The sequence below is a fragment of the Aquarana catesbeiana genome, linkage group LG08 (assembly GCF_042186555.1).
Source record: "Aquarana catesbeiana isolate 2022-GZ linkage group LG08, ASM4218655v1, whole genome shotgun sequence".
Lineage (NCBI taxonomy): Eukaryota > Metazoa > Chordata > Amphibia > Anura > Ranidae > Aquarana > Aquarana catesbeiana.
The window spans coordinates 205,185,718-205,201,887 of NC_133331.1; the positions used below are offsets into that span (position 1 = coordinate 205,185,718).

The following is a 16,170-nucleotide window of genomic DNA, read 5'->3' on the forward strand; positions in this document are numbered from 1 at the left end:
TGGTCTGGAGAGGGGCCTGGTGACTCGGTTGGAGGATGCATTCTGAAGTAATCTTACAGTATAGTACTGCCGGGTTGGCTTAAAGGTTCAAGTACTGTATCTGACATTCTACACAAACCAATACATCCCATGGCAGAGGATCATACGGGTTTTATTCCAGATAAGTCTGTGGCAGAGACTTTTGTTCGTGCTACGTGCTGGCTGCTAGGCAAGTGAGAGATGTCTGTCCAGGCGGGCAAAGATTGAATCCTACGAAAGGGGGACTATTCAATTACAAGTGTTCAATTACAAAGAATGTTCTGAAGAAATACAACAGAAAGGTATTTGAGCTTCCTTGCAGCTTTCCTACTACCTCTTTCCTGCTACTTTCCTTGTTCGTTTTATTAAAGCATTGGAAAACCTACTCAAGTGTTTGGTGCTTATATCGTCCAGAGGTAAGCTCAACGGAACCCTAGACCTGGTGCCGGTGAAACAGAGGTGTCGAGAGTGAAGGTAACAGCCCGCTTAAACCAGCAGCTCCACCGAGAGTAATTGCTACACTATCTTTTCAACACCTTTTGTTTCTGGTCCTATCCAATGTTAGAACATCGGATATCGACATTAAGGGGTCGGTGAGAACCAGCTCCAATCCCTCCCCCTTAAAATACGGCACATGCTGGAAAAAATTAAAGGGGTCATCCTGCCTCTATCCCGTTAGGAGACTTCATGTAAAGTGCTCTCATGATTGTGTAAAAATAGATATAGAGATGTACAGCATGTATTGCCACTGTATTGTACCCTGTTGGGTTTTCTGTATTTCCGCATGTTCTACCTTGTTAAATAAAGAATTTACAACAAAAAAAAAAACAACGACAGCACTGAAAGTTGAAACTTGGCTTGGGCAGGAAGGGGGTGTAAGTGTCTGGTATTGAAGTAGTTAAGCTTCATGTGAATGTAAAGGCAGGTGTCCCAATACTTTTGGTAATATAGTGTATTTTTTACCAGCAAATGTTTTGTATTTTCATACAACCAGTCCTGGAAGACAGCACAATCAGCTTGGTGACCAGTCTTTTGTCTACTGCAGTAAAAGTGGTTGTAAACCCTTACATTTACCCAATGAAATGACTAGCATCAGGCGATACATAAAGATGAAACAAATCCTCCTTCATATGTTGTACCTGTTTATCCGTAGCTATCTGTCCTCTATAGCCATTTAAAATCCTGAATTTGCACAGGACCTTTCAGCTCTGAAAAGCAGGGGGTAGGGATCAAAAGTCTCACAGTGGCGATTTCAATGAGATCAGCTCTGAGCCCTGATTGGGAGGAAGAGACACACCCTTTCCTTACAGTACACTGGGAACATGCAGAACTGAAGATATGAATCACAGGCTGTGTGCTGGAGCTCTCCTCTCCTATCATCTGTTTTTTCTCTTGGTGTAGGGAAAACTTGTCATAAGTGACTCATGCAGATAGCAGAGAAATGAAGCCTAGGGCTCCAAGCCAAATGAGTCTGGTACCTCTATTTCTGCCTTGATTTCAGGAAAAAAAACCAAAACATTTTCCCAGACACTGATAAAATACCATTATACAGTATGTAAGGCATCCTAACTTAAAGTGGATGAAAACCCGATTCATGAAATTTGACCTGGGCACATATATCTGTAGTGTTTTCTTATCTCTCTCCAAAGCCCTAGATCCTGTATCTTTCTGCTGTTTTGTTCCTCTGTTATCAGTATAATAACTTCTGACAAGTTCTCTGACACTGGAGATAAAAGCAGCCTGAGATTTGTGTCAGGGAGGTTGCTATAAATAGATTAGCAGAGAGCTTGTCTTGTCGCAGCACAGCTCTGAAAGTATCTTCGTTCTTCTACCTATGCGGAGGGGGGTGCCTTTCCTCCAATCAGTTGTCTCGCAGTGTAAGCCAAGACTCCGCACTTACTGCAGAATAAGGAAGTAAAAATTCTACACGATGTAAGAATTCTAAAGAATATAGCAAGCTGAAGACAGCAGATATAAATGTAAAACTTATGTAGGGAGATTTGTTTAATCTCTGTGTATCATCTGAGGCTGCTCACTTCACTGGGTATATGTGAGGGTTTACATCCACTTTAAGTTATAGAAGAGGATGACTGGTATGTGCGGCGTGTTATAATTGACCCAGTTATAGTTGAGGTCTTTTCTGGAAATGAAATACCAGTTTTATTATCTCATATCTTTCTAGTCTAGCTTTTCTACTTAGACCTAGTCGAATGAATTCCTACCTGTACAAAGTGGGTTCCATAATTGCTTCATAGATGTTGTAACTTCTATTACTTGTAGATATGTATGGCCACTGAGGGAAATCAGCTTCCAGAGCAGAAGTCAGTCTGTGGTTGTGCACTGCAAATGAGCCCTTTCTCAGTCAATGGACATTGCCAAACCCCTCGAGAGTCCAGGACTCTGCTCTCAAATGGAGATGGGAAGCCTGCCAGCCCATTGGATGGTGGAGGGGGGTAGAGGCCTAGATCAGAGGAATGCCAAAAATGCATAGCTTTCATCTTTTCCCTTAATGACCACTAGCAAATATGACACAAGAGATGAGCCCTTTCTATGTGATTGCGGTTATACAATAAACAGCATTAAGTCAATAATGTGATTGCCGTTGATTGAACGGGTCGGTAGGAAAATTATTATCCACTTTACAATCCATTAACATCCAGACACACATTATAGGGACAGGGCTGCCAGTTTAGAAAGTTGCTTACATCTATGTAATTTAGAGGCATTTAACATCATCTAGCATGCCATGTACTTAGTACAGATATGTATATGATATGGATCTGTCCTACATGATGCAGGCATTTCTTTTCTGCTTCTCTCTGTCTTTGTGATGTACCGTAATCCATAAGGTGGTGTAATGTGGCATTAGCAGGGGAAAAAACTACAGGGAATATGGGAACTTAAACATTGTATTAAGGTTAGAGGGGCTCATCAATTCCTCTTATTAATTTTCGTTGCAAGAAGATGCTAGACCTGGAGTGCTAAAATGGTCATACAGACCTTTGAAAGTTTTGTATTTAAGTTGTGTATCATAAAAAAAAAAAAACTTTTTTTTTTGTTTAATACTTATTTTTACCTTTCTAGCATCTTTTGTTGAATTTCATAGTTACTGATCTCCCGTGGCCAGGCATGGCTGTAGGGCATTTCTCAGGGTGGGTTTTTTAATGGTAAAAACAGCAGACCGCGCCTATGTAGTGTGTTGAAATGGCCACTTGTAGCCTACAGCCCCCCCCCCCCCCCCGAACCGGGTGATAATTCAAGAGCACGACAGGGTGACAGTGACAGAACTTGGAACTTACTTCATAACAGGAAGTGCCTGAAAAAAAGACATTAGGAGCAGGGTGACCAGGAATTATTTTAATGGAAGCTGACGATTTAAAGTGTATTTAAACCCTAACAATGAACATGCTTCATTTCGATCTGTTAAGTTTACCATTGAAAGCATTTTAGTACATTTGTTGCAAAATGCATGTGCCAAAAAATACTAATTGCCCATTCCAGACCTGCCTTGTCCTTTGCACAGTTCATGTGTTACCTTAAAGATCCTGTTTAGATATCCTAGTCCAACTACATAATGATTAAACTTTATGCTGTAGAGATCTAAGAGAGGGAGTGGTGGAGTAGCTTAAAAACGCTGGCCGAAAAATACCTGTTGATCTGAGAGAAAATAACTCTGCTCTTAGGTCTAGTTGTGGGCTGACAACACACAGCATATTTGTGGACCCAGTGTTGTCAGCCCACAACTGGAGGTAAGAGCAGAATTCTTTTCTAGCAGATCAATAGGTATTTTTCTGTACCTGTACGGTCTTTGAAGGGAGGAAACTTGGGCTAATAAGCATGTGTTGCAGACATGTATTGAATGTTTTTTATTTTATTTTAAATTTTTGCCTTGACATACACCTTTAAAATTTTGAAAATTACTTTTGAATTTACATTAGCATGCTAAAGGTTGTATGAGATTTTAGAGATTGGGTTCACGGTTGCCTTACCTTCTATGGAGCACTGTTCAGATTTTACAATGGGGGATTTAGGTCTTCAATTTGGGTCTCTGACCGATAGTTAAAAGTCTAAATAAAATATACTAAAAGTTATTATTAGTGTGTCTTTCTCAGACAACAAGAGGCTGCTTCTATTCCTTTATGGTGTATGCAGGTATCACTGCTCATTGACTTCTAAACACTGAACACATCTGGAAGGCTTCTTGAAGTCTTTTAGTTGTGCCTAGTTCTCTACTAAGCATCTTTTATTGCTGACAATAAACACAGAAAGCTGTGTGCACCATAGCGAGTTACATAGTTACATAGTAGGTGAGGTTGAAAAAAGACACAAGTCCATCAAGTCCAACCTATGTGGGTGATTATATATCTCTCTCTATATATAATTGTAATATTTGTAATATTACTCTATCTATATCTATATATATATATATATAGATATATATATATAGATCTATATAGATATATATCTATCTATATAGATCTATATATATATATAGATATAGATAGAGTAATTTGTGGTATGGTAGAAGTCACCCTGGGTCTGATTACTAGGTAGCATAGGCATTCCCAGACAGAAGCAAGTACAACAGGAACATATAAATTAGAAAGGATTTCTGAAAATATGGCTGATAATTATGTCAAAAAACGTTCAACTGTGAAAATCAACCTGATATTGGGGTTTTTATTTCAAGTACTGTATTTTTTATCTTAACAAGAATATCGAAATATGGAAACAAAAAATATATAGTTTTTACATATGCATATGTTGAAGAAAGCTTCTAATAATACTTTCTATTATATGTACAGCAGATAATAGTGTATTTTATGCGGGGAGAATCAGGATATGAAAAAAATACAGGCTTATAAACAGCATTTCAATAAATATTTGCATTTGTTCATTAGAAGTATAATATGACCTTGGTAGATCCTTCAAAAGGGAGGCGATACTGTATCTTTTTATTTCAGCATAGAACAGGTAATTTACCCACCCTGATAAGATAAAATATGACAACTTTATTTCATAAATGTGTATAAATGAATTTTTCCATTAGGTTTGTCTTCATCATTGGCACATCAGTGGCTTTGGCCTTTAGTTCCATGAGGAAAAAGGGAGTCCATCTGCCCCAGCTTCTACGCAAGCTGACATGGAGGACATGTGTGCTTATGGCCATTGGAGTTTTCTTCATCAACTATGGACCAGCAGATGGCCCATGTAAGTTGTATTTGAAAATGGGTTTTTGTACCCGCACTATGTGCAAGATACAAAGTCACTTTTCTATAAAACTTAGAAAGGTAAGGAAAGAGACCTTGTTCTACCATATACTAATGATATGAAATGGATCTCTATATTTACTTATTAACTTAACTTGTCCATAAGCTGTCCTTATGAATATTACTTGATTCATAGATAGTCATTTCAGGGCAACAGTGTGCCTGTACGTTTTATGGACCATAAATGGGTTTTCAAAGAGCTATTCCCAGGACCAAGCGAAAGTAGTCAGTAAGATACTAATAGATTCAGTCACAGTTGTAATCCAATTCTTTTGCTAGAAAACTGAAAATGACATACTAGGAAATTTTAGAAGATGCTTTTCTTTGTTTGATCTAATTTATTGTTGCTACATTGATGTATTGTATTTAAGTGTACAGTAAAACCTTGGTTTGAGGGTAACTTGAGTTGAGAGCATTTTGCAAGACAAGCAATATTTTTAAATAAATTTTGACTTGATATACAAGCAATGTCTTGATATACAAGTAGCGTCATGTCACAACTGAGCATAAAACAGAACAGAGGTTCCTCTAAGTGTAGTAATATGCTTACATTTAATGAAGGTACAACATTTAGCAAGCCACATGGTTGATGATTAAAACAGGCACATCTAGGTATGCAGGCATCCGGGGTAAAGCTGTCCACAGAGACCATCCTCCACACCGCCATCGACGTCATCCCTTCCACGCTGCGCTCCATGAGCGCTTCAAGCCTCGCTTTCAAATCGCTCTATTGCAGGGTAGTCTTCCTGGTCACGATTGCAGACTGACAGCGGTAAGGGCCGGCGGTGTGGAGGATGGTCTATGTGGACAGCTTTAACCCTTATGTCTGCATACTTAGATGTGCCTCTTTTAATCATCAACCATGTGAGTTGCTAAATGTTATACCTTCATTAAATGTAACCATATTACTACACTTAGAGGCGCCTCTCTTCTCTTTTATACTCTGTAGCTCCTGCTGGATTTTGCTTCTAATCCCCTTGTGGAGGCTTCCATTTGTGGATGGACAGTTTATGGTTACACAACCTATCACATTGCTATAATCTTTTTTATATGGACTATAAACTAAAGGACTTATGAGAAAATGGTCGTGGAACGAATCATCTGAGTTTCTATTATTTCTTATGGGGAAATTCTCTTTGATAAAATTTGAAAGCTGTTATCTTTTTATTTATGTCTGTGCTTTCATAAGGGAAATTCACCCTCCCTGTTAAAGTGTCCTGATGGCCAGAGAAAACTAAAGGATGACAATTGAGAGTTGTTTTAATGACAACTGTCTAAGACAGGAATTCTCACCTTTGAAAATATTTACTTTCAATCCCTGTTGTGCCTCTGGGGCAGCATGTAAAGGGAAGTCTCCCCAGTGGAGAGAAAATTGATAGGAGATCTCTAGCTAAAACTACTGAATTTTAGTTACAGATACACTTTAACCACTTCAATACAGCGCCATACCCGAAAGACGGCTACAGTGTGGCTATCTAGTTCTGGGAGGGTGTCCATGGCTGTCCTCCAAGAATATGCCTCCCGTCCCCCCCTGGGGCGTGCATCAGGCACGCTCTGTGACTGCTGTGTCCTTTGGATACCGCTGATCACAGATCGAAGTAAAGGGCCAATCACAGCAACCCTTTACCATGTGATCAGCTGTGTCCAGTCGTAGCTGATCACATGTAAACAAACTTGCCGGTTATCGACATTCCTTTCCTCACGCGCTGTCACTGTGGGGAAAGGAGAGCTGATAATTGGTAAGACTGACAGGGAACATTTACACTATTAATCAGGGCACTGATCAGTGCCCTGATTATCAGTGCAGCCCCATCAGTGCCAATCAGTGCCGCCTATCAGTGCCCATCAATAGCTTCGTCAGTGCAAATCAGTGCAGCTTATCAGTACCCATTAGTGGCACCTCATCAGTGCTTATCCCGTGTAAGCACAGACATGCTGAGTGTAGTGTTTCCATACCAGCTCCATATTTATGTGCACAAAGACCCCGCATGTTCATAATAATAATAATAATATAATAAATTGAAAAAACACAAAAAAAAAAAAAAAAATGTTAAAGCCCCCCGCCCTTGTATGTAAATGCACCTAGGTACAAAACCAGCCATTGTGTTATACATATTGGGTATCACTGCTCACTTCAGAGCAAGAGCAATAGTTCTAGGGCCATCATTCACTGTGAACTCTAAACTGATGAACTGTAAAGGCATTTAAAGTGTCGCTTATAGAAAATTCTGGGTACTGAAGTTTGTTGATATTTCATTTTTTTCAATTTGAAGGCATGACATGTTTGGCATGTATTTCCTTGATGTGATCTTATTTTTTATTTTAACAAAAAAATTGGGTCATAAACATGAATGTAATGTATTTTTTACATGCAAATATAAGTTTGATTATTATGCGCTGTCACATGATATAAAATATTGTAACTGCCACCATTTTATTCTCCAGGATCTCTGCTTTAAGAAAATATACAATGTTTTGGGCCTAGAATGTGCATTTTACCCTATGTGCAAAAAAAAAAAAAAAAAAGAAAGAAAGAAAGAAAGAAAGAAAGAAAGAAAGAAAGAAAGAAAGAAAGAAAGAAAGAAAGAAAGAAAGAAAGAAAGAAAGAAAAAATGGCCCTGGCACAGAAGCGGTTAATGATGCATTAAGTGTTTTAGAGATCTGTAGCAATGCACATGAGCATCTAAACAAAGACAACGCAAAATAATAGCACATGCACAACATTAATATATTGTCAGTGTTCTCTAGAGATGCCTGCGGCCACTGGGCTGGCACATCACATAACTATGAAGTCATCTATATTGGGAGAAAGTAACGTGTGAGCTGGCTGCAAAATATGTACCAAGTGAATGAAACCCCACTGGTTTCCATATTCAGCCAAACCTATAAATATTGTAGGATTTCATGTTCTTAGTGATTCAGATAATATTTTACTTTACTTTCAAACCCATTTACACCCATTTAGCTGTTCATTTGCAGAAACTGACACTTAATGGGCATTGTTAGTGAGACTCTATGTCCGGAATACACCAGAGGGAGGAGAAATATTATTAGTGATAATGTATTTACTGTAACATTCTCTCGGTTTTCAATTTGCGTCTTGTTATCCCTCTATTATTGCTTTTTCCTGCATTATCTTGAAAGCTGTAGCAATTTTAATGAACTTTTTAATTTTTCCATGTGATCCATACAGACTGAAATAATTGCAGAACTATTTAACTATATCTTTAGCTTTTTTTTTTATTGGTAACCAGCATTCAGATAGCCACCTCAGGAAAAAAGGAGGTGTCACATCGACCTATATCGCCCTCCACACATCAATGCCAAGCAAGCTGTTTGGGTGGCTTGAAGACTGGTCATTAGATTATCATAGTATAGCCTTCTTAACACAAAAGGTATTCACATGTCTCAATCTATCACACAACCCAAAAACCTGGTGTAAAGGAATGATTTACACGGCTCCAGACCACTCTCCTGAAAAAAAGAATAATCTTATTCTTTTAGATATGTGATGGAATGAGACCTTCTATTTTAACCACTTCAGCCCCGGAAGGATTTGCCCCCTTCCTGACCAGGCCGTTTTCTGTGATTCGGCACTGCATCGCTTTAACTGACAATTGCACGGCCGTGCGACGTTGTACCCAAACAAAATATATGTCCTTTTTTCCCCACAAATAGAGCTTTCTTTTGGTGGTATTTGGTCAACTCTGCAGTTTTCATTTTTTGCGATATAAACAAAAAAAATAGCGACAATTTAAAAAAAAACACAACATTTTGTAGTTTTTTCTATAATAAATATCCCAAATGTAAAAAAAAATTGATTGGTTTGCGCAAAAGTTATAGCGTCTACAAAATAGGGGATAGATTTGTGTCATTTTTATTTATTTATTTATTTATTTATTTTACTAGTAATGGCCGCAATCTGCGATTTTTATTGGGACTGTGATATTGTGGCGGTCAGATCGGATACTTTTGACACTATTTTGGGACCATTGACATTTATACAGTGATCGGAGCTAAAAATAGCCGTTGATTACTGTATAAATTACATTGGCAGGGAAGGGGTTAACACTAGGGGGCAATCAAGGGGTTAACTGTGTTCCCTGGGTGTGTTCTAACTGTGGGGGGATGGGACTGACTAGGGGAGGAGAGAAATCGGTGTTCATACTTAGTATGAACGCACAATCTCTCTCCTTTTCCTTGAGAGAAGCGGGATTTGTGTGTTTACACACACAGATCTTGGTTCTTGCTCTGTCACGTCTTAAAGGAGCGACGTATATCTACAAGGATTTGCCCAGCCGAGCCAACCTGCCGCAGTATAACTGCAGCAGCTGATCCGCTAGTGGTTAAGAAGGCTTCAATTTTAAGAAGGCTTCCTTTTCAAAACAGAGGAACCCTTGAAGTAATTTTCTCGTTTCAGACAAGCCCTGCTGATAATTACCATATCTACAGCTCATGATGCATTAGTGTGATAGTTATTGGGAAGAATGCGCCTTACACATTGGGAAGAACTACCCCCTTACAGATAGCTAAAGAGATCATTGGTGTCAGTGGAAACACATCTGAAAGGCAGAAATTGCTCATTGCTTAAGAAACCCCTAAAAACCTGTGGAGGAACCCTAGTGTTTCATGGAACCCTGGTTGAGAAACCCTGGATTAGAGTTTGACCTTTTGGATTACTTTAGTCCCCTCTCACCATGAGGCCTAATGTACACTGGGTGTTTAGCCCTGGTGCACAAGGCTCTGGTGTTTAGGTGTGGAAAGAAGGTACACAGGAGACACACAATGCAGCCTGTAAAACTCTATGAGAGACTGAATAGCTGCTGTAGCTGGATGGTGCTGAATGGTACATCGAGCGGTAGGTACATTTAGTGCAGGGATGAATGCTTGGAACACAAGCAGTATGCACCCTGGGCATTCGTCCCTGGATGCACATGGCACTAATTATAAGAACCACTCGGTCAATTCTCCTCCAGTCACAGCCACCATCAGCCTTTCATAGAGTTGGACAGGCTGTCAGCAGCATGTCTTTAATTTCCACCTAAACGCCAGAGTCTCTTTCATCAGGGCCAAGCTCCCAGTGTGCATCAGGCCTACCGCTAAATTTTAAACTCAGAAATCATTTCAGCAGTCACTTCTCCTTTATTTTACGACTATAGATATACTACTGCAGGTCTATGGGCAAAAGGATGTTGAAATGTATCTATAGTTACATAGCTAGTCAGGTTGAAAAAAGACAAAAGTCCATCTTGTTCAACCAATTGAAAAAAAAAAAAAAAAAATAGAAAACCCTCATGCACACAATCCTATACCCACAGTAATATTAGGTTGGGTTCACACTTATGCAAATTGGATGCAGAGCAATTCACATAGCTGGAGGTCTTTTCCGGCTCTCTATGGAGCTGGTTCACACATCTCCGCAGCGTCTCTGGTGCGAATTGTGCGTCTTTTGGTCTGTTTCAGGTCCGAATTCAGCCCAAAATCTGGGCTGAAATTGGCCCTGAAACAGTGAATGGAAATGCACCGGACTCCTCCTGTGAGCCGCTGCGTGTTTTAGTGTGAACCCAGCCTAAAGGGTAATTCAGGTTCATAAAGGGTTTAAGGCAGGGGTCTCAAACTTCTGGCCCTCCAGCTGTTACAAAACTACAAGTCCCATGAGGCATTGCAAGGCTGATAGTTACTGGCATGGCTCCCTCAGGCAGAGGCATGATGGGACTTGTGGTTTCGCAACAGCTGGAGGGCCGGAAGTTTGAGACCCCTGGTTTAAGATGTATTCAATGTAATTATCTATAATACCTCTATAGAATGTCACTTTAGACATACTTTAAAGGGTTGTGATAATCTCCTCTTATTCTGCCACCAGCTTACCTTCCCCTCTACTTTAGTACTTGAATCCTTAATGTTTTTTTCACATGGGGCTGCTCCACTCCATTCAGCAGATGATCCGTGAGAAGATTCCCTGCTGAATCACAACTGAATAGGACAGATATCAGTTTTGACAGCGAAATGTGGCAGACCTGTGTTGGCTCTATGGGCTGCCGGATGTCTGTTTACATCAGGCTACTTTGTTACTTGTTTAGGACCAGGAAAATGGAAAAGGATGCAGTAGACATGCATAGACCAGCATGGAGCTTCTGATAAAGTCTGCTTGAAAAACTGACAATCAGACCTGATTGGAAAACCCATGTGAAAGGAGCCTGATGATTAACTGTACCCTAAAATGTAAACTTAAGCTAGCCATAGAGGGATCGAAAATCAGCCAGTTCAGCAGAGTCCGGACAAATTTAAATCCATCTATGGCCATTCCCGCTCAACAGAAGAACGACCATCTTCTGTCAAACAGGAATGTTGGAAAACTTTTCTCAGTGTGGGTTTCCTGATGGTGACAACAGTGGGCCATGCCTGTGTAGTGTTTGGTGGCACATCCACTTGTCAGAGACTTGCTAAAAAAGGAAGTGCCAAAACAAGAACATTCATGGCAGGATCACTAGGTATTATTTTCAGGAAAGCTGAAGATATAAAAATATTGAAAATTATTTTTAAACATGCATTAAGATACTAAAGTCTATATAAGATTTTAGTGATCGGGTTTACATTTATTTAAGCTCAAATAGAAGTATGCAGCTACAATGGCGCACCTTGTTGTGTATTGAAAGTTTAGCTTGACATAGAAAAAAATGATGTCTCACCCTGCTCTAAATTTGTACTACAACTTTCTCTATCACATGCAAACAAACATTTTGTATACCAAACTTCTAATAACCCACAAGGCTATACATGATCATACAGTATGCATAGGGCAATGAAAAGCATACAGGACACCAACAAAGGTGTTTCTTTTTTATAGAAGTAGCTGCATTGTTTGGTTTAATGGGGGTAAGTTAGGTTACACAAATGACACATTTGCAGTCCCTTTCTGGCCCAAGCTGCTCTTTGTACACTATACTGTATTGCTAGATGCCTACAAATATTAATCATGGTAAATATTGACAGCATGAGTATTATGGCTGTGGGAAGCATTTTTCCTGTAATTGCATATAAATAATTTGATGTTGTTAATCCAGTGTAATAAACTGTCATGTGTCTAAAGCCCTACATCAGGAGTTCAGCATCAGACAATTTCTTAATGGTACAATATTGACCTGTGATACAAGGCAGTAGCAAATTATTGCAAGCCCTGCAATATATATATTATAAAACTTGTTTGGAAAGTTTTTTTAAAGGTAGTCCGTCAAATTAATCCAGCACAGTAGATGACCATCATTCTTCTTGTGGCACCATCTTTTTGACAATTTAACTACTTCCATACAGGGCATTTTCACCCCCTTCCTGCCCAAGCCAATTTTCAGCTTTCAGTGCTGTCGCACTTTGAATAACAATTGCACGGTCATAAAACACTGTACCCAAATGAAATTTTTTCCCCACTAATAGAGCTTTCTTTTGGTGGTATTTGATCACCCCTGCGGTTTTTATTTCTTGTGCTATAAACAAAACAAGAGTGACAAGTTTGAAAAAACACAATATTTTTTACTTTTTGCTATAATAAGTATCCAAATTTATTTATTTATTTTTTAAACAATTTTTTTCCTCATTTTAGGCCGATACGTATTCTTCTACATATTTTTGGTAAAAAATATCACAATAAGCGTATATTTATTGGTTTGCGCAAAAGTTATAGCGTCTACAAAATAAGGGGATAGATTTATAGCATTTTTATTATTATTTTTTTTTTACTAGTAAAGGCGGCGATCTGCGATTTTTATTGTGACTGCGATATTGCGGCGGACACATCGGACAATTTTGACACATTTTTGGGACCATTCACATTTATACAGCGATCCGTGCTATAAAAATGCATTGATTACTGTATAAATGTGACTGGCAATGAAGGGGTTAACCAGCAGGGGGCGCTGTAGGGGTTAATGTGTTGCTAGGGAGTGATTCTAACTGTGTGGGGAGGGGATTCACAAGGGGAGGAGACCGATCGGTGTTCCTCTGTACAAGGAACACACCATCGATCTCCTCCCATCTGACAGGACGTAGATCTGTGTGTTTACACACACAGATCTACGGTCCTGCACGGTTACCGGGCAATCGCGGGTGCCCGGCGGACATCGCGGCTGCCGGGCACGCGCACCGGGACCCGAGCGATGCGGCGGGTGCGCACGCGCGCGCCCCCTGGGCTGCCTGGAAGGCTGCGCCGTCATATGACGGCGGCCCAGGATAACAGCTGCACCGTCCCGATAACAGCTGCACCGTCCCTTCCTGTCCAAACATGGGGTTTTTAGGCAGGCTAGAGTGTCATTCCAACACTGGGTTTTTTGGTATCTGGTTCCCTCACTCTGTGAACACCTATGGTGCCCAGTAATTTGATCTTCTGGCTCTCTCTGTTCCAGAGCTTGTAATTCTGCAAATCAGGGGGTCCCAAGTTCCCAGCTGGGGAACAAAGGTATACATATATCCTATCCTACCTTTTGCTTCATAAGCCCCTCCCTCTTAAATTGTAAGCTCGCAGGAGCAGAGATCATCTAACCCTCTTGTTTTGAGTTGTACTGTTATGCCCCGTACACACGGTCGGATTTTCCGATGGAAAATGTCCGATCGGAGCGTGTTGTCGGAAATTTCGACCGTGTGTGGGCTCCATCGGACATTTTCCATTGGATTTTCCGACACACAAATTTGGAGAGCAGGAGATAAAATTTTCCGACAACAAAATCCATTGTCGGAAATTCCGATCGTGTGTACACAAATCCGACGGACAAAGTGCCACGCATGCTCAGAATAAATAAAGAGATGAAAGCTATTGGCCACTGCCCCGTTTATAGTCCCGACGTACGTGTTTTACGTCACCGCGTTTAGAACGATCGGATTTTCCGACAACTTTGTGTGACCGTGTGTATTCAAGACAAGTTTGAGCCAACATCCGTCGGAAAAAATCCTAGGATTTTGTTGTCGGAATGTCCGAACAAAGTCCGACCGTGTGTACGCCCTATAAGTGTAGTGTCTCCCTTTACATTGTAAAGCGCTGCACAAACTGTTGGCGCTAAATAAATCCTGTATAATAATAATAATAATAATAGTAATATGCACATTCCAGGGCAATCCTGTTTTTAGTATGCCTATCTCTGATCAATCATTATTTTCCTTCTCCTACTGATGAATCTGCTCCCCATGACAGTTTCATAGATGCACAGAGGTGACACATCACACAATTATTAACAAGCAGATGTAGCTCCACCCAGGTATTCCAATAAAGTATTTCTCAGTCTGGCTGCAAAGTATTATGGGAAAAAATAGATAAAACGTGATTAAAAATGAACACATTTTCTGACCTTTTTTATTTTATTTTACAAGTAAAAAATGTTTGAGAGAAAAAAAAGACAATCAGATACAAGCAATGCAGCTCATTTTAGTACAATAAAATAACAAGGGAAACAGAATTATAGACTTACCAAGCCATTATGCATGATCTTTATGGAAAGGGTCATACCCAAAAGGCTCAACAAGTATTCTAAACAGATGATAAAGTACAAGCTATAGAAAAACCTATGTGAGGCCATATTAGACAAGTACATGGGGGGGGTTGTAAGGTGATATCAAGACATACCCAAGTCTGAAATTAGAGAGGAAGAAGGGAAATAAAAGAAGGGGGGAAGACACACATAGCATAGAGGGAGAAGGACGTGTGGGGAAGGAGGATGAGGAGGAACAGGTAGTCGCAGAAATGAAGTGTCACGATATCCACCGGGTTGACCGCCTCTAGACAAAATCATTTTCTGACTTTAGGATAATGGTAATGTATCTAGGCTTGCCTATGCACCAGCAATTGAACATCGAGTGATTATGGCATTGTACACCTATATGAGCTTTTTTGGACATTTCATTATAAAATCTTTGCCAATAATGTGGAGTTGTCCCTCTTTTGTGACTATTACAACCTGCACTTTTCTGAGAAGTTTTTCCAACCAAATTTTGGAGTGTGTCTATTGGAATTTTGGTCTATTTCCCGGGAAAAGGGCATTTGTGAAGAAACTAGGCTAGCAATCAGCATTCCAATTTAGCTTCAAGCAGTTTAATAGGGTTGAGGTCAGGGCTCTGTGCAGGCCACTTGGGTTGCTCTACATCAAACAGCTCAAACCATGTCTTTATAGACCTTGCTTTATTCACGGGGGTAAGTTTAAGTTGGACCAAAAAAACTTTGCCAAACTGTTGGTATAAGGTTGGAAGCACACAATTGCCAAAATGTCTTTGTATGCTGTAGCATAAACAGTAACTGTCACTAGAAAAACTGGAGCTCAATCACATGGAAGAGTATCCACATTCAATGGCCACAAAATATATTTCAGATTACAATTCTTTGGATATCACAAATAAAATAAATGAAACAATTGGTTTAATTTAAAATAAGGCATAGACTTCAAATGGAGAATAGATGACCCGTAAAACTGTACTGGTCCCCACTGCTTTCAAGTCACTGCTGCAACATTAAAATCAGATCTGCATGACAGGATTCAGATTTGTTTCTGCAGATGAATGCTGACAAGTACTCAGGTTAATTGAAAACCTCTTTACTGATGAAAATCTACAAAGAGCATGGTCAGTAATGTATGGTCAAACCCTCCTGTACACTGGTCCTGCTGGTGACCGATAATGAGTTCCCCCCACACAATCACTTTTGTCTTTTAAGCAGTGTTGCATTCTCATTTACAATCAACTCTTTAGGAATTATATTTGGCTTTAGGCTTTGGAGTAATAATGCTGAAGTGTTCATTTGTTTATTCAACCAAACAATGGTGGAATGTAACTTCTATGTCCCATTGCAGATAACTGTCTTGGAATAGTTAAAGTGATTGTAAAGTCTATTTTATTAATTAAAATAATA

The 16,170-nt window shown here is 39.7% G+C and overlaps 1 protein-coding gene across 1 annotated transcript in view; it reads left to right on the plus strand.

Moving 5' to 3' along the window:
* LOC141106724 (heparan-alpha-glucosaminide N-acetyltransferase-like) overlaps positions 1–16,170 on the plus strand; it is a 645,511-nt gene that overhangs the window by 313,098 nt on the left and 316,243 nt on the right. Inside the window, exon 10 of the mRNA XM_073597659.1 lies at positions 5,069–5,229. Coding sequence (XP_073453760.1) covers positions 5,069–5,229 — 161 coding nt within the window. The remainder of the gene's footprint in view (positions 1–5,068; positions 5,230–16,170) is intronic.